Source organism: Pelobates fuscus, chromosome 10 (genome assembly GCF_036172605.1).
Source record: "Pelobates fuscus isolate aPelFus1 chromosome 10, aPelFus1.pri, whole genome shotgun sequence".
NCBI classification, from domain to species: Eukaryota; Metazoa; Chordata; class Amphibia; order Anura; family Pelobatidae; genus Pelobates; species Pelobates fuscus.
The window spans coordinates 79,752,645-79,777,973 of record NC_086326.1 but is presented as its reverse complement, the minus strand read 5'-3'; the positions used below and the strand labels follow the sequence as shown (position 1 = coordinate 79,777,973).

The following is a 25,329-nucleotide window of genomic DNA, read 5'->3' as shown; positions in this document are numbered from 1 at the left end:
TAACACTGAATGGCAATGCAGTGCCAGGGTACTCCAGGCACTATAATCAATTTGATGGTGAAATGCTGAAATGGTTATAGTGATTACAGTGTTCCTTTAAGTGTATCGACGGTGATATACTTTGTTACTCTATCTTTATAGAATGTTGATTCAGATTTTGTTTTCTGTTTTCTTCTGATTAATTCATAAGTCGTTAATTAGTAGCCGACTGTATCCAAAGCAGCACTCGAAAATTTATCCATATTTTTAACAAACCACCTTGTTTCAGTCCTTGATCACTGTATATATTACATTAGTGAATAAATTACTATTCATTATGTTGTCATGATGAACAAAAACAATGAATTTTGTTCAGGGGCTAAATATCACAGATTTTATAAATGTTCTCATTATTAATACCCTTAAGTGTCGTAAGGGTCAACAACCTCACTGGTGGAATACCAGAAGGTAGGATTCTTCTGCAGATAAAGTGTTGATGCTCTTGTTGATAGGTATACCCACTGGAGAACCGATTTTAAATCTCGTATTATGCATACTGTTCTTTTAGGACTTAAAGACTCACTGCTGCCAGCTATTTATGGCAAACTCCAAGGGGAGTTTCTCGCCAGGCCTTCGCTTTGTACTAGAGATCATGGTTTCTCCTGTACCTTGTGCGCTGGATTCTAACATTGATTCCATAATTATTACATTTCATCACCTAATAAAGTCTTATGTACCAAACTGTGTTATGACTGGTTAAAAGTCTGATGGGAGTAATTGCAAAGAAAAACACATCTGTGATATATTGTAAATGTTTCAAAATAATTTTATTGCGCAATCATCGTCTGGGTACCATGAAATGTTTAATTTTAGTGTTCTTATCTTACAGCTTCTGTTAATTAATATGCTTCTGTCTAGATTGCTTTCAAATGTTCCTGATAAATTACTTCACTTCCATTTTTTTTGTCCATATCTGCAACTGAACAGCAATAGCACCATGGAAAAAGATGTTTAAATTTCAGTTTGTCTCAACGTGTTAATGACATCATTTTTACTGCGGTCTTTTTTTCCCACTGGTATTTATTGTGTTAATATAGAGTGTGCGTAATGCATTTGGCCCTCTGCTACTCTGCAGATAAATGGCAACCTTTTACATTAATGTTCTTCTGAAATAATTTTACTAACAAAAGTAATGGATTATTGGTGTGTAATCTACTTTTCACTGAGAATAAAAAAAAAAATTGAAAGCCTGCTGCATTTTATTAGTTCTAAAATAATCTGAGAAACAGTTGCATGGTGTCTCTTTATTTTCGTTGTCTGTAGCCACTTGGTCGTAATGTAATCAGGAGATGAAATCCGCACCTTTCTGAATGTCGTGCCTTTGTTTATTGCGCATGTATGGTAATAGATCAGGTGGCAGAAATGGGGTGGCACAATATTCTATGTTAGGCTAGGCTTCTGGAACTGGAGAAATGTATAATATCCTGCAGGGATTTATTAAGAGCAGTTCTTCTGTGTAGGATGTGTTTTTTTTACATGTGTTGTCTAGAAAAAGCAGAAGTTTGTTCTTTCACTTTATTCAAACTGTAATTTATTATCCGCCAGGTAATCTATGTTCAACTGTTCTAAGTTTGCTTCTTTCAGTATACAATAATACAGTAACAATAGTACAGGATTAGGTTGAAGCAACAGGCTGCACATATTGTCATGTGTATTGTGTACATATTTTCAGATGCACACGACTAGACATTTTGGACCTTCATGGCTATCAGAACTCTTCTTGATTCCATTCTCTTTGACTATATATGGTTGAAGCACCCAGTGATATTCTGGATCACTCCAGTTTTCTTGGAAAAAATATATATTTTTTTTAACGGAAAAATCTATTAAGTAAATATAAAGTCTGACTTCTCAAGGTTATCACCTACTGTAAATAATTAAACACTTGGTTGATCTACAACGAACAGAAAATGTGTTTAGTTGGTTAATTATTACGATCTTCCATTATTACAATTTTATTTTCATAGCACCTAATAGCAAAATATGTCATGTAATTATTAAAAATGTTAGCATTTAACATATTATGGGCGAAGTTAATGCAGAGTGCCCTTTTATGACTAATTTTCCTTTTCTCCTTTCTTTCCGTAGTACGTCTCCATGAAAGTATTTCAGAAGAAGGTTTCCATTATCTTGTTTTTGACCTGTAAGTATTTTTGTACCTGGCCTAGTGTTCATTTCGGTTTGTAGTTGGACAGCTAACTCATCTATAATCCACCATAAGCCATCAAATCCTTGGCCTGTGTCTACAAAACCAATCGTAATTTACAATGAAATTACAATCCTTTTTCTTATTTTATATGTTTATGTTCAGCCATGTAGTGTATTAGGAGATAAAGTTGACCTTATATAGCCTACTTGTTCAAAAATGATCCCAACAAAGATGAGAAAGTGACCCATTTTACTGTAAAACCAGGATTCATTCTGTAAGGCCAGAAATGCATGTTTCGGCATTGTGATCATACCATGCATGCAATGATATGAAAGAGACTTGCTTATAGAAACATGCTATGAAACATGTTTGTAAGAAGCCCTTACATTTGTGCTGATTACAGCACTGATACTCATTTTTTTCATTTTTTTTATTTTGGAAATTAAAACATTTCAAGTATAACTGTCTCGGATATTCTCTGATTGAAGCGGATGTGTGTTCAATTGTGCAATCAAGAATTCTAACCCTCCACTGCTAAATCGACCCTCCTGTACTTGAAGAATAATATTTTGGTGCTAAATTTGCCCTTCCGTACTAAAACGTGTAACTTTTCCATATTCTCTAAAAAGTAAAAAATAAATTTTTATTATTTTTATTTTTAAAGCTGTCTTACGTTTTTTTTCCAACCCTACATCACCTCTTCAGCCTAATGCTACTGGCACATTTCCATCTATCTTTAAGAACGTACTAATCACATCCATCTTAAAGAAATCCTCTTTGACCGTGCCTTTTTCAAACTAGTCTACCTGTCTATTCATGAATGCAATCAGCTTCATCTCCTTCATTACAAACGTTTTAAAACCTCCTATTATTGGTACTACCTCTCTCTGATCTCCAGACTGTGTGCTTGTTTCAGCCGGGTCCTTATCAAACATTCCTGTAACCTTTTGTAATTTTTTCATTTATTATTAAATGTCCCCCTTTATAATATTGTAAAGCGCTGCCGAATAAGTTGGCACTATATAAATGCCAATAATAATAATAATAATAATGTGACAGCACACTCAGTGTCCTATAGCGATTTCACTTAGGTTATGCAGTGCAAACCGCTAAATGGATCAACACAAACTTAGTATAAAGATCTTATTTGCTTTGGTTGTTAAGTACATACATCCAAGCTGTTAAAGAGACACACACTACCATAATAAATATATACAGTATATGTGATATGCTAATGTGAGATTGTAAGTTTGTTAATATTAGCCACATAAAAAATCCCCAAAAAACAGGTTGATCACAAAGTTGTTTATGCTCCATTATTATTTAGTTGTCTATTCCATTACTAGTATTTACGCATCCTAGTGTTACATTTATCATGCAACTGTAGTGTTATTCCTTAATTTATTGTCAGCTGCTGAGATCATCTCTTCTGGCATTATGTAGATACTGAAAAAGAAAATTCCAGAAATCTCGACTCTCCCCAAAGTTTATAGTCACTCTGCATTCTCTACTCCCATGAGATTGTCTCTGATATATTAATAAATTAATATTAATGCGTAGCAAAAAAAGAAAAAGGAAAACACTTATTTTAAAGTGTTTTGAAGTGTTCTCTTTTTGAATAGAACAGTGCCTCATTTACTCCAGGGAGATTTGGCATTCCGAATATTTATGTCTCTAGTTTCTCTTTGGTCTTGCTGTTTTCTAATAGCAGCCAGAGACATGGATTGAGATGTCATCTCAACCAATAGAAACTTTAGCGAAGACAAAAGGGACAAGCTGACCTCCACTCTAAAAAACATGTGTACCCAGAATGCTGACTCCCAGAGTAGGTTTTATGTGAAATAGCAGTGATACTATAACATATTTTTAGTAATTTAGTTTCAAAATAGATAATGCTTTTATTTTCAAGAAATATAAATGCCACTAGCACATCCACTTCCCAAATACTCTATCTTATGTAACACAGTTCCTATGTTCACTATATCCTCATTGGATAGCAGTTCTTTTAAACAAATGTAATGATCAGCAGTAAATAGAATGGAAAATTACAAAACTTTTTTTTTTTTTTTGCGTACAAGGTTTGTTGGTCGAATTAAAACATATGGCATAGCAGAACGGCATTTTCAGCAATATGTTTTTACTTAACTTGCAGGTTGTTCATTGTTTTAGTTAAGACGTTTTCAAACCTCTGATGACGTAATATTCCTGTGAGCATATGTCTGTTTTGTTTTTTATTTGTTTAATAAGAATTGTGTGCTCTAGCAAATGTTTTTTTTTTTTTTTGTACATAGCGATTTCCCTTCTTAAATTGATTTATATTCATATATGCTTTGACTTTTGTACACATTGTTTTGTTACTAGTGATACTTTTTGTTTTGTAACCGGTGTTATTTTTTTACTTGAGTTGAATCTATTGTCTGTAGATCAAGCTGGTTACTGTAGTGGTTACTGTCTAGAGTCCTAGGGCACTTTCTCTTGGTTCAATTTTAAAAGAGCTAGGAATGATATGATATAAAAAGTTTTTTTTTTCTGGCATAATATGGAATTGGCACTTCTGCATTATTCACATCAATTTCATCTACCATGGATGACATTGATTGGCTTACACTGCTGGGGGTATGTTAGCCCAGGGCCGACTGCAGAACAGTGTCGTTCAGGCTCAGAGAAATTGACATTGGTTATGTAAAAGTGATAAAACTGCATTATCAATGAAGCAGAGTTAGAGCAGTCTCTTAGCCCCAGAAAGACCATCCATTTATCTCAAACCTTCTTGAATGGCTTCATATAATTCACAATACAGATTCACAGTGATCTGTTTTTTTTTAATTATTATTATTATTATTATTATTTTTTTTTTTTTATTAGTGTCACTTTAAATAATATTTATACAGTCAGTGGCCATTTCATTAGGTACATCTATCCATACAAAAATGCCATTTACATAAAGATCAGCCTAAATCTAAATCTTCATAGTATGAATTCAGCAACGTGCTTAAAAAAAATAAATCCCTGGGAAATGGCACTGTACAGCAGGAGGAAACCGTCTGAAGCTCTGCATTTTGTCACATGGACAAGCCTTTTTTTTTTTGGCAAAATGTTGCAAAGTCGTACCTAGTGAATTTTTAATATGAACTTTTCAGAAAGATTCTATATAAGCTTGTTTGATCAGACCTTCGCTGTCTATTGTGTCTGTAAGTGGAAAGTTTATCTAATCTGTATGCCTTGTTAACTCATTGTACATATTTGCAGAACATGTTGGTGCTTAAAGGACCACTCTAGTGCCAGGAAAACATACTCGTTTTCCTGGCACTAGAGTGCCCTGAGGGTGCCCCCACCCTCAGGGACCCACTCCCGCCGGGCTCTGGGGGGAGGAAGGGGTTAAACTTACCTCTTTCTCCAGCGCCGGGCGGGGAGCTTTCCTCCTCCTCTCCTTCTTCCTTGCGACGTCATCGGCTGAATGCGCATGCGCGGCAGGAGCAGCGCTCGCATTCAGCCGGTCGCATAGGAAAGCATTTACAATGCTTTCCTATGGACGCTTGCGTGCTCTCACTGTGATTTTCACAGTGAGAAGCACGCAAGCGCCTCTAGCGGCTGTCAATGAGACCGCCACTAGAGGTTTTGGAGGCTGGATTAACCCTCAGTATAAACATAGCAGTTTCTCTGAAACTGCTATGTTTATAAAAAAAAAGGGTTAATCCTAGAGGGACCTGGCACCCAGACCACCTCATTAAGCTGAAGTGGTCTGGGTGCCTAGAGTGGGCCTTTAATAAAAAAATTAAATAAGATAATATGAAAAAGTCTAAATTGACAGTGACTTTGACGCTCTAATGTATTCTGATGGTATATTGCCGGTCTTTGATACATATGTTTTTGTTTTATTTTTCTTCCAATATTTATAAAAAAAAAACACTTACTGTTTATTTTGAAGATGGATCCATAATTTCCTGGGTATACACGTAAAGCCATGGGCATGCTGTTAAAAAGAAAATCTTTTAACACAGACTGCAAAAAGCTGTAACGATTTCCATCCTCCCAGCTTCTAATGGGATACATAATATTTGTTTGCTAAAAAATGTTAAAGGTCCCTCCTGGGCAGTTAATGCCTAGACTGAGTCACTGTGTCTGCTCTCAGTCAGTTTGAAGTCCCTACGAGTTGCTCTTAACACAGCACCAGTTGACCCTTTATGTTCTACCCTTCCCGTTGGGAGGGAATGCTTCGCTATAGGCTTCCCCTAGGCTCTTTACTTCAAATTATTATGATCTTCCTTTTCCTCTTTTAACAGTCTGTCTTTCTCTCTGTCTCAGGGTCACTGGCGGAGAGCTGTTTGAAGACATTGTGGCAAGAGAATATTACAGCGAGGCAGATGCCAGGTGAGGATAAATACGTCACATTGGAATGATAAGGAACATCTCTCATCTGTGTTCAGTGTTCCATGCTGCCAAGGGAAAACTGTTCGCCCCAGGGACATGTGTATGGAGATGTGATGAGTGGAAAAAGAAAATAACCACTGGTTACTATGTCACTACCTTCACATATACACATACATCTATTGATCATTCCTGCCTCTGTCCCACAGGGAGAAAGGCACACGGCATCATTTCTTTTTTGCTTGTCACTTAGCACGCAGAAAGGAGAGGACCGTGTGTGAATATATTTGTTTTTTCTAAAAATAGCTTTGCAATTAGGACCTATATGGAGTAATAAAGCTTGGATGTGTATGATGAATGTATGTATATATATATATATATATATAGTTGTGGAATGTGTTTTGAAGAGTCTTAGTTACTGCTTAATGAATGAAAATATATTTGATCAATTACGTATTAGCTGCTGGAATAGACCAGCGTTGTTACACAGTGAAAATGTCACCATGGTCCGACAGAGTGATCTGCGGTGTATATCGCAGTAGAAGGAATGCTGAGGGGGAAGGCAGATGAAACATTTTTGGGAATTCAAAATTAATTTTAAATTTAAGACAAAAAAAAAAGCCAAATTGCAAATAGAACTGACTAGGGGCATTTTTCTAAATCGACAATTTTGGCTTAAATCTTGATTTCTCTTTACTGAATTACCCGATTTGTAATTCCATTCCTTAATAAAGCTGTCCCCGTCCCTGGGATGTTAGCAGCCTGGAGGTTGCATTGAGAAGTGTTACGTCTTATTGAATAAAAATAAATAAAACTCTGTCTAGGTTCCTGCTTCTTAAAACTTATTGCAGAAACAAGTCTGCCATCCTCAGACATTTTCACATTTATTGTTACTATGTCACTGTCATGCAAAATTAGGACCATTTTATTAATCTAATGTTTTAACCTTTCTAAGGCAGGCCCTGGGAATTGAGGAGCCAATTGCACAATAATATGCATTGATTTTTCTCTCTTTTTTTTGTTTCTAGCAAAACCGCTAAAATGTCTGCCTTTGTTTTTGTTATTTCTTCAACTGGACAAAAATAATATATCTTCATTAATATTATTGCCAAGTATTTTTTTCTTTTGTGTTCTCTTGTGTTACCCTCTAAATCTTGCTTGGACTTTTAAATTCCATTGCAATGCTCTTGAGGTTCAATAATGTTTTTTTTTTTTTTTTTTTTTCATCACATAACTGTCTAGCTAACTGTCTAAATACAGAAGCATTCCATGCTACTCTGACACCTAAATGGTTACATTCTCAACTTTTCCATTTTACAACCAGTAGCATTAATTTGTTGCCACCAACAGTGAATCAAGTGTTTTAAGCACTTTTGATTGATTTGATTGAGGGACATTAAACACCATAGCAGTAAAATCAGACCCATAAAAAGGAAGTATGACATGTCTTGCAGCTTCTGTGTTTTACTAAGTAGGAAGGAAAATAACGAGGATGGCATTTTATATTTGTGCAGATTTGGCATATGCTAAAAACTGACACATTGCTAAGCATGAAACGATCTTGGAGAAGAAAAAAACCAAACATACTGACTTTGCCAATAAAATACCATCTGGACAGAAATGTGCGAATGTGCCTTTGGCTGCTAGTTTTGAAAATATTCTACTATTTTTAAAGATTCTTTTCACTCCACTGTGTTAACTGCAACACTCTTGGTCATGCAAGAAAATTTAATCTGTCCCTTTTTAGGGTGATTTGTTAAGAAATGTTAATTTACAAATTATGTCAACTTCCTTTTATTATCTTGGCAAATTTACATGTTGCCTCCACTTCCTGGTCTTTCTCTAATCCCAACCCAGCCTCTATCACTGGTCTTTCTCTAATCCCAACCCAGCCTCTATCACTGGAGTTTCTCAAATCTGAACACAGCTTCTATCACTGACCTTTCTCTAATCCCCACCCAACCTCTATCACTGGTCTTTCTCTAATCCCAACCCAACCTCTATCACTGGTCTTTCTCTAATCCCAACCCAACCTATATCACTGGTCTTTCTCTAATCCCAACCCAACCTCTATCACTGGTCTTTCTCTAATCCCCACCCAACCTCTATCACTGGTCTTTCTCTAATCCCAACCCAACCTCTATCACTGGTCTTTCTCTAATCCCAACCCAACCTCTATCACTGGTCTTTCTCTAATCCCAACCCAACCTATATCACTGGTCTTTCTCTAATCCCAACCCAACCTCTATCACTGGTCTTTCTCTAATCCCCACCCAACCTCTATCACTGGTCTTTCTCTAATCCCAACCCAACCTCTATCACTGGTCTTTCTCTAATCCCACCCCAACCTCTATCACTGGTCTTTCTCTAATCCCCACCCAACCTCTATCACTGGTCTTTCTCTAATCCCAACCCAACCTCTATCACTGGTCTTTCTCTAATCCCAACCCAACCACTATCACTGACCTTTCTCTAATCCCCACCCAACCTCTATCACTGGTCTTTCTCTAATCCCAACCCAACCTCTATCACTGGTCTTTCTCTAATCCCAACTCAACCTATATCACTGGTCTTTCTCTAATCCCAACCCAACCTCTATCACTGGTCTTTCTCTAATCCCCACCCAACCTCTATCACTGGTCTTTCTCTAATCCCAACCCAACCTCTATCACTGGTCTTTCTCTAATCCCACCCCAACCTCTATCACTGGTCTTTCTCTAATCCCCACCCAACCTCTATCACTGGTCTTTCTCTAATCCCAACCCAACCTCTATCACTGGTCTTTCTCTAATCCCAACCCAGCCTCTATCACTGGTCTTTCTCTAATCCCAACCCAGCCTCTATCACTGGTCTTTCTCTAATCCCAACCCAACCTCTATCACTTGTCTTTCTCTAATCCCCACCCAACCTATATCACTGGTCTTTCTCTAATCCCAACCCAACCTCTATCACTGGTCTTTCTCTAATCCCCACCCAACCTCTATCACTGGTCTTTCTCTAATCCCAACCCAACCTCTATCACTGGTCTTTCTCTAATCCCAACCCAGCCTCTATCACTGGTCTTTCTCTAATCCCAACCCAGCCTCTATCACTGGTCTTTCTCTAATCCCCACCCAACCTCTATCACTGGTCTTTCTCTAATCCCAACCCAGCCTCTATCACTGGTCTTTCTCTAATCCCAACCCAGCCTCTATCACTGGTCTTTCTCTAATCCCAACCCAGCCTCTATCACTGGTCTTTCTCTAATCCTAACCCAACCTCTATCACTGGTCTTTCTCTAATCCCAACCCAACCTCTATCACTTGTCTTTCTCTAATCCCAACCCAACCTCTATCACTGGTCTTTCTCTAATCCCACCCCAACCTCTATCACTGGTCTTTCTCTAATCCCAACCCAACCACTATCACTGGTCTTTCTCTAATCCCAACCCAGCCTCTATCACTGGTCTTTCTCTAATCCCAACCCAGCCTCTATCACTGGTCTTTCTCTAATCCCAACCCAGCCTCTATCACTGGTCTTTCTCTAATCCCAACCCAGCCTCTGTCGTCCTTACTCTGCCTCCACTATCTTGCCTTTTTGTTATTTCTTCCTGCCTCCACTCCAGAATTTACAGACTAAGTACAGCTTTATGTAATTATCTTCTGTCTTTGGTATATAACAGTGGTGTCTAACTGTGGCACCCCTGATGTTTCTGTACTACATTTCCAATCCGGTTTAGGCATCCTTAACACAAGTCTTATATCAATTATATAAATTATGGCTAAAGTCAGCACCCTTGCACAGAGCAGTTAAACAAGGCATAACAGACTTATTCACAAGGTATTGATAGAGGGTTACTTATACAAGGTTATTCACTAAAGTCATAATGTCTAACTCAGCAAAAATAATTCGGTACCATATGGGGGCATTTGGACTACAAAATCCAGGCATTGTTCCCTAGATTTATCAATGTCTTGATTTTTTAAAACAGATTTGAAATTACCTTGAATGTAGATCTGATTTCAGCCAGTCTGGAAGCAACCAATGGCTTAAATGTACACTATAGTCCTCAAAAACATCTTTAGCTTAAAGAAGCAGTTTTGGTGATCAGATCAGGCCCCTGCAGTCTCACTGCCCAGTTCTCTGCCATTTATGAGTTAAATCAATTAGTGAATTATACCAGAAATATATTGAAAATGTCCTATATGGTTATTCAGTAATGTTAGTAGTCAAAATGATTTTTACATTTTAAGATCAAGATATCCAAACTGAAAACATTCCATAACTCAGCAATGCTTTCATTTTGACTACACTGGCCTTAAAGGGACACTGTACCGTGGCAAGTGCCATGACCGACTTAGTGATGGTTGCACAGAGCCACATTAATATGGAGGAGCCTCCCTCCCCACTGCCCACTTGGTTAGGGGTACCTACAACACTCGCAGCATACTCTCAGTGCATCGTGATACGTTTTACATAGTGCAGCGGCCCATAAGGCTTTGGTTAATCATGCCAAACAATTAAATGCGGCCTTTGCTCGCCCCATGTTCCCTAGCCTGGTGGAAATCTACTAGTGCAACAGTTAGCCACCTCAGTAGAGTCTCAACTTGTTTACCTCCTGTTTTTACCTTTCATTTTACTTTACTTTATTTTGCAACAACAGCTTAAACATCAAGTCTCAACCTCAATGGATGTGAAATTGCGTGTTGGCTAAATTCCTAAAGGGGCCATAAGCCCGCTTGCACTGCTACCAGTTCTTGTAACATGACATGTTAAAAAATTTAAAAATGTGTGCAGTTCCACTTGACAAGTTATGTGGTTCCTCTAAACCTGTATTATGTCATGATGCATCTTTTACTTATGCCACTGTAACTCATGATATGTCGACATGCACCTTCAAAATAAATAATAAAAAAAAAAAAAGGGACACTGTAGTCACTAGAAGAACTACAGCTTCATGTAGTTGTTCTGGCGAGTATTGTCATTACCTGCAGGCTTTTTGCAGTAAAACACGGTCTTTTCTGTGAAATGGCAGTGTTTACATTACAGCCTAGGGACCTCTCCAGTGGCCACTCCTCAGTGGCCACTGGAGAAAAAGCATGGAAAAGCATTTTGATTGTCTGAGATCATCACTTCTAATGATGTCAGCCAAGTAGGCAGATCAGGGGCAAGGCCAGCAGCAGCAGACTGGAATAATGATACGATTTTACTATGTTTAGGGCTACAGGGGGGAGGGAGGCTAGATAGTGTTTTTAACACTATAGGATCAAGAATACGTGTTTGTGATCCTGACCTTATAGTATTCATTTAAATTGGAAATTCAACTTGAATTCTCACTTTAGTGAATAGCCCTGTATAATTTGTGTTAACCTCTTTTAGTGAGATGCTCTGTTTTCTTATGAACCTATATTCAAGATTTAGCAACTTACATCATAAACAATTTCAGAAAAGGCAAAACCAGGGCAGGCATTCCAAATGCGGTGGAGTAGTTTAAACATTGTTTACTATGTTTCTTAATGATTTCTCTGTGCTGACTGCAAGTAGCAAAGTACAGAGCTTATAACAATGATTGCCAGGGAGCTAAGATGGAGGCACCCAGTTGCAGGATAAAGAAATGTGAATTTTTGTATTTACTTTTATGTAAATTGACATAACCTTGCATGATTACCAGTTATTCAGAAGGTTTGACGATTTTTTTTTTTTTTAACCATGTGTTTCTCTTAAATAATGTGTGCTAGTGATACAAAGGTGCTGCAGTTTTGCATCTCTGAGCTAGAAATTACAAAATCTAATCATGAACAGGAAGATTATTTTGTGAATGTTTCTATTTGTTCACTGACAAGATTGCTATGTATTTACTATAATGTCAATATATAACTCTGTCTCCAATGCTGTTCCTTAAACCTTCATGCACAGGTAAATTAACTTGTGAATTATTACCAATAAAAAAATATTTTGGTGGGGTTGCAATTAATCAGAATCATACTTTTTTGTATAAAGGTTTTGACAAAAGCAATAAACTGCTTCCATTGCCTGGTTGTAGTTGTCATCCTAAACATTGGCTGTAATGTCTTTAGCTATATTGGTTGTAGCGGGACTCCATCATCTCAGGGAATCCATTATAAGCATTCACCTGATCCTCCCTGGATTTTGGAAAAGACCAAATTAAAGGACCCGCCCCCTCTTGCAGTAAAAAGCCTTTTATGTATGTTTTTCTCCAGCACTGAGACTCCCTCTGCACATAGGCTCACACCTCCTCCCACGACATCATCCAGCTCTCTTGGAGATGGTGTAATGCAATAAGCTTCATAGAGGAGCATTGCGGACTGATGCGTATGCACAGCATGTGTCAAGTACTACCAAATGCTTCTCACAGAAGAGTCAGTGAATTCAATGCTTTCCTATGAGCTGCATTGGTTATATGTCCAGGTTTTACTCAGTTCTTGCTAATCACGATTAACTTCACTTATCCCAGAATGATTAGAAAATTGTGGCACATGCTTTTTTAAATGTTATCCTGTTACAGGCACTACAGAGTTGTGAAAAGATCCCTTTTGCAAAAATGCACTACCAAAGTGAAAAGCCATGAACTCTAACAACATTGCTATGTACCTCTTCCACATATCTCTAAAGCTTATCTTACATGTCATCACAAGTCATGATGGAAGGAATACAAATTTGTATTCCTTACACTATAGAGCCCTCTGGTCCACCCCTTCCTCACACCGTGACGTCTGCACGCTGGCTTCGTTGCTGATGTCGGAATGGAGTGATGTCACCCTTTTCTTATACTCCCTAGCAGGACATGCGCTGTGGTTGCTATGGGTGGAGAGCCAATGGACCTCCTGTGGGAGGTATATTCTGCTCTGCCTTGTCAGTCAAACCTTGGCACACTTAGGCATTGACTGACGGATGGGAGAAAAAAAAACAACTATTTTAAAAGTTTTTTTTCTCCTAATCTATGCAGTTGCTCGCACAATGTATAGAGAAAATCATATGCTCATTCTAATGAGCATGAGTTGTTTGGGGCATAGCACGTGCCCTTTAAAAGAGGACCTCTGCCTTTTGCTAGCATATACACAACTCCCTTAATGCTTAGCCAGCTGCTCCTGGTACTATTTAAATCCGTTTAATATAAAACCTTGACTGAAGTTTTGTAGTACTCGACACAGTCATTTCTTCTAAGTAGCTTGGTCACTTTAAGATTCACGCAGACTCAAATAATTGGCATGGCAGACCCATAATTGGCAGATTGAAAGCATCACATTCATGAGTATCTGTCATTGTTCACAATAGACTGAGGGCACCTTAGAACAATATTAAGACTGGCTGAGGTAATCTTTTCTCACGGCCAAGTAATTATCACCATGTTATTTAGAGAGAAGCATTTAGTTGTCACAGGGCAAAAAAAAAAAAAAAATCCATTTTCTTCAGAATCCAAATGTGTGAAGTTTGTTGTGTTCTTTTTGGAGAGGAGTTTATGCAAGACAAAATAAAGGGAGAAATTTAGTTTCCTGTTAGATCCGGTCCCAAAGGCATTGAAAATCTTCCAACAGTGAAGGCTTGTTTGTCCCACAAAGCTTGATTGATATGCTATCCACTGATAGGCTGCAAGTATCTGACTGCAAGGGAGGAAAAAAAATTGGAATTGGTTTCCACTGAGGAAGCATTCCCAAAACCAAGTTGATTTTTGTGCCAGGCTGTGAGACACTTGAAGACTTTGTCCATTTTTGGACAAGATGTTGCACGCTCAGTTTGTTTCCCTGTCACAGTGTTTAGTATGGTATTTGGGGACATCTTGATGTGTTTTCGTGCTCAGGAACCCTCTTGGGAAACACTGAAATTTTAAAGAAACATTTAGGACTGGACTTTCCTACATTGACCCTGTGGATGTTTTTGGGTAACGAGTCTCATAATTCACTGTGGCTTGCTGTCCAGTAAAGAAGGGGAAACAAGTTTGACATTCCATCTAGTGTGAAGATAAACTGCATTTAGATTACAAATGCCACCTGTAACTTCTATTATATATTTGTGTTAACCTTTATATTCCAACATTTTCTACTTCTAAACTTATCTGTTGTAATTTATTATCTGCCATATAACATGAGCAAGATGACTTGTTTATAAATAACATCTAACATTTATAAAAAGCTCTTTTGGAGAAAATTCATCAAGTGGGTTACTCCTTTGAAGAGCATTGGGTCCAGGGCCTCCTTGACTCCCTCAAAACAAGACATAATTACGAAGTCCTAAATATTCTTGTCTCTACCACAAACATTCTTGTATGAGTATTAGACACAGACATAACGTCTTTGCAAAAGTACCCAAAGTAACAAGATTTCTTATTTTGAGTGCCAAAGAGGGTTTAATTAATGGCATGGAAAGACACTATTAAGAGAATGTATCTATTCATATCATAGCCTCATCTAGATTACAAAAAAACAACAAGCACTTAAGGTCACATATGCTGACCTTTAATATTTTCCTCGGCAGCTCCTGCTATAATATTTTACTTATTTTTTTGGAAATTAAACAGAGTGTCTGATACAGAATGTGCATGCAGTCAAAGATTGAACATTCTCTGTTGTTCTTGTTGATCATTTTGAAAAGATAATCCAGGAAACTTTGCCTTCAGCTTTGCAGCTGACATTTTAGAGATTGTCAAAGGTTTTCTGGACTGGATTGCAAGGGTTATACAAAGAAATTGTGAAAAGAATATTCCCAAAATTGTCCAGGATTTAGAACACGATCGCTGAGACTTTTGACCATCAAGGACCAGAAACAGTATAAACAAAAAAAATATCACAGGATTATCCAATTACAGTCCATAGATCAGATAGTGGGTGCTGTCCTTGGAATTCCCATGTGTCACATTTACATGGATGTCCTTTGAAAACAAACATTTGCCGGTTTGCAGGAACTTTAGGGTCTGGTACCCATGGGGTTCAGTCAAATGTAGGTTTACTTAACCATAGCCATCCCTTGTGTCTTATCCTGGGATTAGACAAAAGTTGACAGTGGAGCTCAACCTTTTGTCGACCTGAGGCTCAGAGCCAGCACAAGCAAAACACTGCCCTGGCCAATCGACATCTCCTCATAGAGATGCATTGAATCAGTTCATCTCTAAGAGGAAAGTTCAGTATCTCCATGCAGAGGGTGGAGACACTGACTGCCCCAGGAAGCACCTCTAGTGGCCATCTGAGTGGCCAGTGGAGGTTTCCCGAGGCTGTTATGTAAACACTGCATTTTCTCTGACAAATTTAAACCTATTTAGTTTAGAAAAACGTTGCCTGAGAGGGGATATGATAACATTATACAAATATATTCGGGGCCAATACAAACCATTGTGTGGAAATCTATTCACAAACCGGACTTTACATAGGACACGAGGCCATGCGTTTAGAATGGAAGAAAGAAGATTTCGTCTAAGGCAAAGGAAAGGTTTTTTTACTGTAAGAACAATCAGGATGTGGAATTCTCTGCCTGAAGAAGTGGTTTTATCAGAGTCCATACAGATGTTCAAACAGCTACTAGATGCATACTTGCAAAGACAGAATATTCAAGGATATAATCTTTCAATGTAGGGTAATAACTGCTTGATCCAAGGATAAATCTGACTGCCATTCTGGGGTCAAGAAGGAATTTTTTGTCCTAGCTTGTTGCAAAATTTTGCTTCAAACTGGGTTGTTTTTTTTTTTTATGCCTTTTGGATCAACAGCAAAAAACAAATGTGAGGAAGGCTGAACTTGATGGACGCAAGTCTCTTTTCAGCTATCTAACTATGTAACTATGTAACAGTGTTTACCGCAAAAAGCCTGAAGGGACTGATTCTACTCACCAGAACAAATACAATAAGCTGTAGTTGTTCTGGTGAGTATTGTGCTCCTTTAAAGAAATTTTCAAAAAGTGAAACGTGAGAAAATTGAATGCTCTGTTTCGTCCTATCTCTATGATGGTCTGTGGCTCTTGTTGCTATGCAACAGATTTTCAAGATGCCTATTGTGTAAAAGAACCCTTTATGTTCCCAAAGTGAACTGATTTTTTTTTTTTTTTTTTTAACGTTTAGTTTTGTTAAATAAGTATCCTATTTAACAGAAGTGTGCAGCATCTTTATTTTATCCTTCAATTTTACATTTTTCTCCTGCTTGGGTGCAAGTATCCTTCGATTGTTGCAGCAGGATTAGTTGGCTGGGGCCCAGGTATTATTTAAAGGTCTTTACTTCAGATTAAGAACAATATATATATATATATGGGAATATATTTAGATATCACAAGTAGAGGAGGACATAACCCTTGTCGCCATAGTCCAGTGATGGTGAACTTATGGCATGCAAAGGCCTCTTTGCTGACACTTGTGCCATAGGTTCATGCTCTGCTGCCTTTGTTCAGGGTGCTTGCCATGTGAGGAGCAAGGATGTTGCCGCAGCATGCGTCTGACTCCTCCATGTGACGGTAAGAAACCAGGTTCGTTGAGGATGTTGGATCAGGCACGCTAGGGTCCACCGATAGGCTGCTTTTCATGGTCTCCATCCCTATGGTTTTGGCATATAGTTGGCCAGAGATGCAGCTAAACCTGCAGCAGTTGATGCCACTGGATGGTATGTCATACATAACTAGGCATGGAAACTGGGTAACCAGGGCAGGGAATAGGAAAATGGGTAGTGAGTGAATGCTCAGAGGACTAACTGGGATAGAGGGAATGTGAGAAGGGACAGTACTAATGACACTGACTAGAACTGTAATAAGGGGCACTGAATGTGAGTGAATGCTTACTTTGTCATAAATAAGTTGTCTTTGAGGCAATCTGGCTCAAAAAGGTTCACCATCATTGCCATAGTCCATGTACCTTTGTAAATTTAAAGGCTACATTTAGTTTTTCGTGTTATATTAAGAAGGGTTGATATCAAATACCTATAACTAGTGGACACATACATGCTGACTTGTTCAAATGCAAAGAGAACAGCAGATTTTTGAGGGGGAGGGGGGTTCAGAGAAAAAGTTCAAAAAAGATTTCTATTCAATAACACTCAAGGTGTATATATCTAAGACAGTGATGCCAAAATATTAGTCTGGCGCGCTCTCGATTTGGAGATGCTAAATTAGAAAGGGTTTTGTATTATTATTCCTGTGGTGCTCTTTTGTATGCATGTTCCATGCCAAGTGTAATAAATCTATTTTGTATCTTTATGCTGAATGAATATTCTATCATCAGATAGAAGAGCATCGTGTTTTCTAAGAGTTCTACAAATGGTTACTGGTGCTCCTGTTCTTGAATAATATTGTCTTTCTTTTCAAGCATGTCTCAACTTTATAAATCTATGATTTTTTTTTCTTCTTCTACAGCCACTGTATTCACCAGATTTTGGAGAGCGTCAACCATATTCATCAACATGACATTGTTCACAGGGACCTGAAGGTAATCAGCTTGCTCGTAACCCCTTAATGACATATCATGATATAAATGCATTTTCGTGTTAAAACTCCTGGTCCTTAAATGGGTTTAACCCCTTAAGGACCAAACTTCTGGATTAAAAGGGAATCATGACATGTCACACATGTCATGTGTCCTTAAGGGGTTAAAGATCTTCTTTTTTTTCTATTGTGCGGTCGGTGGCTGCTGTGTCCATTATAATTGAGCGTCCGCTTATTTATGCCAAATTTTATAAGATGGAGAAGTTTTATAGTGAATTTGACATACATTTATTGCTATTCCTTTTGAATTGTTGGCACAAAGTTTTACCATCTGACTGGCATTCTGATAGCAGTCTCATCAGATGCAAAATAACTCATAATGGATCAGTTATCGGATTTCTTGTAGCATGCTTCACAAATGTTATATACATGGTAATTGCACAGGTTTTGGAACAGGATGACTGGCAGCGGAGCTGTTTATCCCTTCTAAGACTGTTTAACAATATGCCCCCTTATCAAGAACCACTTCACTTAACTGAGCTGACAGTTCACTGTTCCAAGAATTATCTCCTATATTAGTTAGGCTGCACTGCCCTCTGCAGGTGCTGTCGGTCCTATATGCAATGGGCCTGTGCAAGTCTTCACCAATGGGATTTCAAATTTAAGGCCATAATAGTCAAATATGGAAAAATTCTCCAAGCCAACTGGTATTTCTCCAGCCTGACTTAAAATTTGCAATTCTGTACTCCCTTCCTGGCAGTTCAAGGATTAGTGAGTGAAAATATTTTAATAGATGTAGGTACACTATAAATGTATAGCAATATACATTTCACATGACATCTATAATTACTCATACATTTTTTTTTAGTTATTACTAACAAAAATGCTGTTTTTTTTTTTTAGAAGGTGTGGAGAAAGCTCTGGTTTACAGTATGTTTTATACATACAGTATTCTGTTGTGAACCTACATCACTAACATTCATGCTAATAGATATTTAAGGATCATTACACTGTGTAGCATGAGGTTCAGTGCGTGGTGTGGGCGCCAAAACATGCCGAGATCTGCATTCCAGTAAGCTCTACAGATCATGAGGGACCATGTGGCATCAGGGTACAGTTGCAGTCAGTGTGCAGATTGGATGTCAGTTCAGTGTTCTGCCACTTTGCTGCCAAAGAGAATTCAGTAAATGCCATTAGCACGTCTGCTGTACCTCTCCTTCTTACACGTGTTGGGCAAAGGACTCCATCATTCTTGTAGGTGGATTTGTTACCGTTTGACACACACTATTTGATGAAACATGAAGTCCATATGATATTTTCGATTTAGATGTTTTTCTTTGTTTTTTTTTTTTTTTAATAGTAACTCCTGTGCAAGAGTTTCAGTGTCCCTGCTAGTTATAGGAAGATGACAAGTAAACTGATTCTCCTCATTCACAATAAACTGCAAATATTCAAGCAGACCTGTATGGTCCATGCTTGGAATATCTGACTATATCTGTTTTTAGTCCCTAAAAATGTTTCACCATATGGGCTTTGGAATAATTGACTATTCAACTGACATTTATGGTCCAGGTCATTGAGATCTAGCTATAGTGAGAATTTGACTGGTTTTTATCAGGTCTCAGAAATGCAGTTTTATGCATTTTGCATATGTTTTAGCATATCATGGTGGAAACCACTGATAGGTCAGTAGGATTTTATGGTCCGTAATGTGGAGATCTGGGCTTAAATAATTTTTTTTGAGAATGCTCTGTTTTCTTCAGACCTACAAAAACACATCATGATTCACCAAATGACCTTGAATGACACCGCTTTTCTTTTCCAACAATATGTCGTTGGTATGGATTATACAACTAAATCTTCTGTAATGTTCTAAAAAAAACTTTATGCATGTTTATGAGATTAACAAAATGGGATAAAATACATGCCGTTTATAATACACATTTTATCTCCATACAAGTGTGACACATGCGTAGCCTTGCATATAACTTATTTAAAGAAACTCCAACAGTTAATACACTACTGGAAATGTCTTGCAAACAGGGGAGGGGGAGACCAGCTATTGTTGACCTCTATTCTTCTAACTGTATATTTCTTTTTTCGGATACCTTTTACATGTAAGTTGGAGGTTTTCCCAACGTCCACCCTTCTTGTGGTCTAATGCATCCACTTGGCTTGTACAGTTTAAAGAACTTTATTGAGTTACTAGATTTGTTCACAACTGTTGTTGACCCATTTTCTGATGTCACTGATTAAAAGTGGTTCAACACAATAGAAAGGGACTGCGCTCAGCCAGAAGTCATAGTTGGTGCACTCAGACAAGGAGATGGCAAGCTCCCCAGCATCATGTCCAATAATCACAGCTTTATTGGATCAAGAGCATTAAAGACAACATTTCGGTCTCCCTACTTGACAAAGGTCTCATACTGATACCAAACTGTTGTCTTTAATCCTCTTGATCCAATAAAGCTGCTGAATTAAAGCTGTTGTGTTCCCAGCATGTTTTGAATTATTGGTACTAATAAAAGGTGGAGCAGAACGTGTTTGCTTACTTTGTATGTTAGAGCTTTCTCACATATGTGCTTTTTAGGCCTACAAAGAGTAGGGCAGTAAATGGTTGGGGTTGCGGATCTTTCAGGAATCTGCACTGATTAACCTTTTCTGTCAGAATGTTAGGATTGCCATCTAGTGTTCCATCAATGTTACTGTATCTTGCTTTTTAGCATTCATCATAGCATTGGTTTCTGACCTCTGAGGAGATATGCATATACCAAGTAATAGATACAATATGTCAACAGTAAAAAGACTAGGAGTTTTTCCAGCAATAGCATTTTTATTTATTTATTTATTTATTTATTTTTCATTGGAAATGCTTCTATCAAAATTGCACAAATTAGTTTTCTGTCTTCCTTTCTCTTTAACTTATTCCTCTTCCTGGCTTCATGGGACTAGTACGTTAAAAGAATGTTTCTGAAATGGGTCAGTTTTCAGGAAAGTGCTAAACATGTTTACTTTCCTGTGGTATATAATAAAAATAAATATTAAGATGATATAGTTGTTTATTATAATTGCTGGTGTAATAAGTGTTGGTGGTGGGAGAGAGGGGGGTCATGTTCTTTACTTCTAATAAACATGTCTCTCTCTTTTTGCAGCCAGAGAATCTGCTGCTTGCCAGTAAATGCAAGGGGGCTGCAGTGAAACTAGCTGACTTTGGACTTGCCATAGAAGTCCAGGGAGATCAGCAGGCTTGGTTTGGTAAGTCTGAAAATATGTACAGCCCAATGCCTATCAAATGTCCTTTTGGTAGGTTTACTTTAATTTATCACATTGATAAGAGGGAGAATTACATTCTTGTAAACAATACATATAAGCAATATTTGTGAGCCAAACTTTTTGAAGATTTACAACTTGAGACCGTGGAATGATAAAGAATGATGCAGGCATTGTAAATAAAACCATTCTTTTTGGCAGGTTTTGCAGGCACACCTGGATACCTTTCACCAGAGGTGTTAAGAAAAGACCCCTATGGAAAGCCAGTGGATATCTGGGCATGTGGTACGTAGCATACCTTATATATTTTATTGCAGTCTTTATCTTTAAAACATATATCTATTATAGTGTATGTGTGTGTTTTCTAGCCCAGGAAGTCGTTTTTTTCACTGGCCCATTTCTAAATGAAACCGTAAAATCCAATAAATAAGGTGGGGGTGCTTCATTTTTGTTTATTTTTAAAGGGACACTACAGGCACCCAGAGCACTTCATTTCATTGAAGTAGTCTGGGTGTAGTGTCCCTGTTACCCTTAGTCCTGCAATGTAAAACATTGCAGTTTTTGAGAAACTGCAATGTTTACATTGCAGTACTAAGACTGCCTCTGGTGGCTGCCTACCAGACAGCCACTCAAGGCACTTCCTGGAGTTTCATACAGTTTGACTCCGTGAAACCATGCTGGATATCCTCACGCTCTTAATCAGGATATCCAGCGTCCGTGAAAAACCCATAGGAAAGTATTGACGCAATTTTGTCCCATGAGGAAGGCCTAATGTGATTAGGATGACATCAGAGGAGGCAGATTGCGACCCTGCGCTGAGGGATATTGTCACAGGAATCGGGTAACTGAATAAAGGGTTATTTAACCCTTTATGGGCCACGGGGGGCAATGAAGGTGGGGGGGGTCAGAGGGCACAATAGTGTTAGAAATCCAGCTTTATATTCCCAGCACTATAGTTTTCCTTTAACCCTCTGTCAGGGACATTGATTAATAATGGGTCTGAGACCAGCACAGAATGATCAGTATAGGGAATGCCCATTAAGTATGTATGTAGGTAATGTTTGCTTTTTTTGTTTTGTTTTTTAGGGGTGATTCTGTACATTCTACTAGTAGGTTACCCTCCATTCTGGGATGAAGATCAGCATAAACTCTATCAACAGATCAAAGCTGGAGCATATGATGTAAGTGAAATTTTATTATCCATCCTTCTAATGGGACAGCCCACACTAATGGAAATAATTATGCCATGTGCACAAAGAGGTCACAGTAAATCAGGTGTAAAACCGCACACATTTGTAATGTTGGGAAGCTTAGTGGAGTTCTGGGGGCTTCCCTTATGACAAGTGGAATTTACTTTAAGTGCTATTATTTTGCCCAGCTTTGCATTAACATTATTTTGCATGACACTCGAGCTTGATATAGCAATGTTAAAGCAGAACTGGCAGATATTAGCTATCTGAGCCACAGGGCAGAAGCTTCTTAAAATATATGTATATCTCAAAGCAGATTAGATTTAGATAAACACTTCTCTTTTGATTTGCTGCTTCATTGATTACGTTGTCCTCTTCACTTTGTATTATATCTTGGGGCAGAGTGCTAATTGGCCCCATAAGATAAATGCAATAAATTAAGATTTATTAGAAGCCACTGGTGCTGAAGTGCGTCTTGGATCCCATTCAATATATAAAACTGACAGCTGTTGCCCTATAAGTTACCTGTTCATTAACTTTAATGGATGTTCTGGCTGTCTGGGTTATATGTAACTCTAGATGTACCAGTGAGGACTTAGTAGCATGTCTGTGTGATATTAAACATTCTCTTCAAATACTTAAATGCATGTATTGGTTATCATATTATTATTGGGATTTAAATAGCGATCAAGTTTATAAACCCTGTAGAACAATGATTTCGAATTGTTCTGTCTAGCCCCTTCCTGAAGCCCTCCAAAATAGAAATGAGTATATATACATATATATACACCCCATCTCCTAGTTCCTACCTTGGATGTATCGGTTACATTTTTAGCCCATCTGTCTAAATAGTGGATGATTTTTGGTGGATGCTTCTGTTGGTGTTTAGTTATATTAATAGATTTATCAAGTTTAGTTCATTACATAGAATCCACTTATGGACATGAAGACCTCCTTTCTCTGTCTTTTTTTTTTTTTTTTCCTCTTTTCATAGTTTCCATCACCTGAGTGGGACACTGTAACTCCTGAAGCAAAGAATTTAATCAATCAGATGCTGACAATAAACCCTACAAAGCGGATCACTGCAGATCAGGCTCTGAAGCACCCATGGGTCTGCGTAAGTAGTGCATTTGTCTGATATCGAGCAAATTCTGGACAAGAGGGAAATATCTCTCTAGAACAATGTCTTTGTAAGACAACAATGTTTGTAGTCGTGAGGTCAGATCTGCTAATCTCTCTCGGAATAAAACAATATAAATTGTTTTTTTCATTACCAAATTTTTCTACATGAATATTACAAATAAAAAGTAATGTATAAGTATATAATTAAATGAAAATGCATCAGTATAATAATTTGAAGTTTTAAATTATTATTTTTTTCTTTTCTTTTCTTTTGCTTCTTGTTTTGTCTGTTTTGGAACTAATAGAATTTTGTATTTCAGCAACGATCCACAGTTGCCTCCATGATGCACAGACAAGAGACAGTTGAATGCCTGCGAAAGTTCAATGCCCGAAGAAAGCTTAAAGTGAGTCTCCCTTTCCTGTGCGTCTTTTTAGCTCGTTGTAATTTTCTGTCACAACTTTATAGGTTTTGGAAACAGGGTTTTAATATATGTTTACAGAAAAACATACATTGCAATTGGTTTCCAACAAATTTGCATGTAGAACTTGTCAAATTTACCAGGAAATACTGAAAGCCCCCTCCACTTGTATAGTTTGGAGCAAAGAAGACATAGTGCTGAAATGACAGTACAAATATTTGGAGGTGTTCAAAATAATATGTATACAGTGGAACCGTGAAACTCTAACATTCTCGTTCACGAACAATTCAGAATTCAAACTAAAATTTAGCGTTTAAAATGTCTCGGTACACGAATGATCCTCGATACCTGAATACATTACGCGGCATTCCCCTCTATGGTAATCTCGTTGGTAATCTTAAGTAGTGACACATGCTGGTTCTACGTGAGTATCAATAGTCGGCCTGTATTCTGGAGAGGTTAATGGATATGGTGGGCGAGCTGCTCAAGTCAGGGTTTTGACTTCAATGGGCAGTGCCCTTGCTGTGGTGGTCGCTCTCTGCAGTGGACTCTGTGTAAGTGCAGGGGAGCTATCTGCCAGGTAAGCCTTTGACAGCCAGAAAATATGATTGGACGAGTCCTGTCCACATGAGTGGCAGCAACTTGGGGGTCATGACGAAGGTGAGTGCCCGTTGAGCAATCTTTTGGGACACCGCTGTTCCACTTTAGGCTTTCAGGTGACTGGCAGATTTCTTTGTAAAAGTGAGTACTGTAGTGACTGCATGTTGGCGATACAGTATTTAGGAAGGATTGGATGTACTGGTTGTACATGATATGTCTGGAACAGATTAATCTAACTTCCATTAATTCCTATGGGAAATGTTGATTTGGTTCCCGAACACATCGGAACTCGAATAGCCTTCTGGAACGGATTAAGTTAGAGTTACGAGGTTCCACTGTATATGAGTGTATGACTTCATAACCAAACATGTACGCATGATTGACAGCTTACTCACAGGTTTGGTTTAGGCTCCGTTAAGAAAGCTAAATTTGGGGATATTCTGCATAAACAGGATAGGGGTAGTGTTATCACTAGTGTTTGCATATATTTTTACATGTTTTTTTACATTATTTATAAGTAATTAAATAAATATATATAAAATGAAGGTTGCTGAAACGTGCTGTAAGCATATATTTACAGCAATATGGAGAATAGTAAATATGTGAATAGACTTCTTCAAAGAGCTGATGGCATCTCTTATGTTGTTTTGTTTTGTTTTTACAGGGTGCAATTCTAACAACCATGCTGGTGTCTCGAAATTTTTCAGGTATGCCTTCTTTGAAATGGATGTGTGTCTGATATTTAGAAGCGTAATTGAACAGTGGGTAAAGGACTTATTGT

The 25,329-nt window shown here is 37.9% G+C and overlaps 1 protein-coding gene across 23 annotated transcripts in view; it reads left to right on the top strand.

Annotated features, from left to right (window-relative positions):
• CAMK2G (calcium/calmodulin dependent protein kinase II gamma) overlaps window positions 1-25,329 on the top strand; it is a 227,593-nt gene that overhangs the window by 140,655 nt on the left and 61,609 nt on the right. For all 23 annotated transcript variants that reach the window (XM_063434893.1, XM_063434886.1, XM_063434884.1 and 20 more), the window contains exons 4-12: window positions 2,128-2,182; window positions 6,494-6,559; window positions 17,879-17,951; window positions 21,100-21,202; window positions 21,419-21,502; window positions 22,304-22,398; window positions 23,402-23,524; window positions 23,850-23,933; window positions 25,213-25,255. In XM_063434893.1, the coding sequence (XP_063290963.1) occupies window positions 2,128-2,182; window positions 6,494-6,559; window positions 17,879-17,951; window positions 21,100-21,202; window positions 21,419-21,502; window positions 22,304-22,398; window positions 23,402-23,524; window positions 23,850-23,933; window positions 25,213-25,255 (726 nt within the window). The remainder of the gene's footprint in view (window positions 1-2,127; window positions 2,183-6,493; window positions 6,560-17,878; window positions 17,952-21,099; window positions 21,203-21,418; window positions 21,503-22,303; window positions 22,399-23,401; window positions 23,525-23,849; window positions 23,934-25,212; window positions 25,256-25,329) is intronic.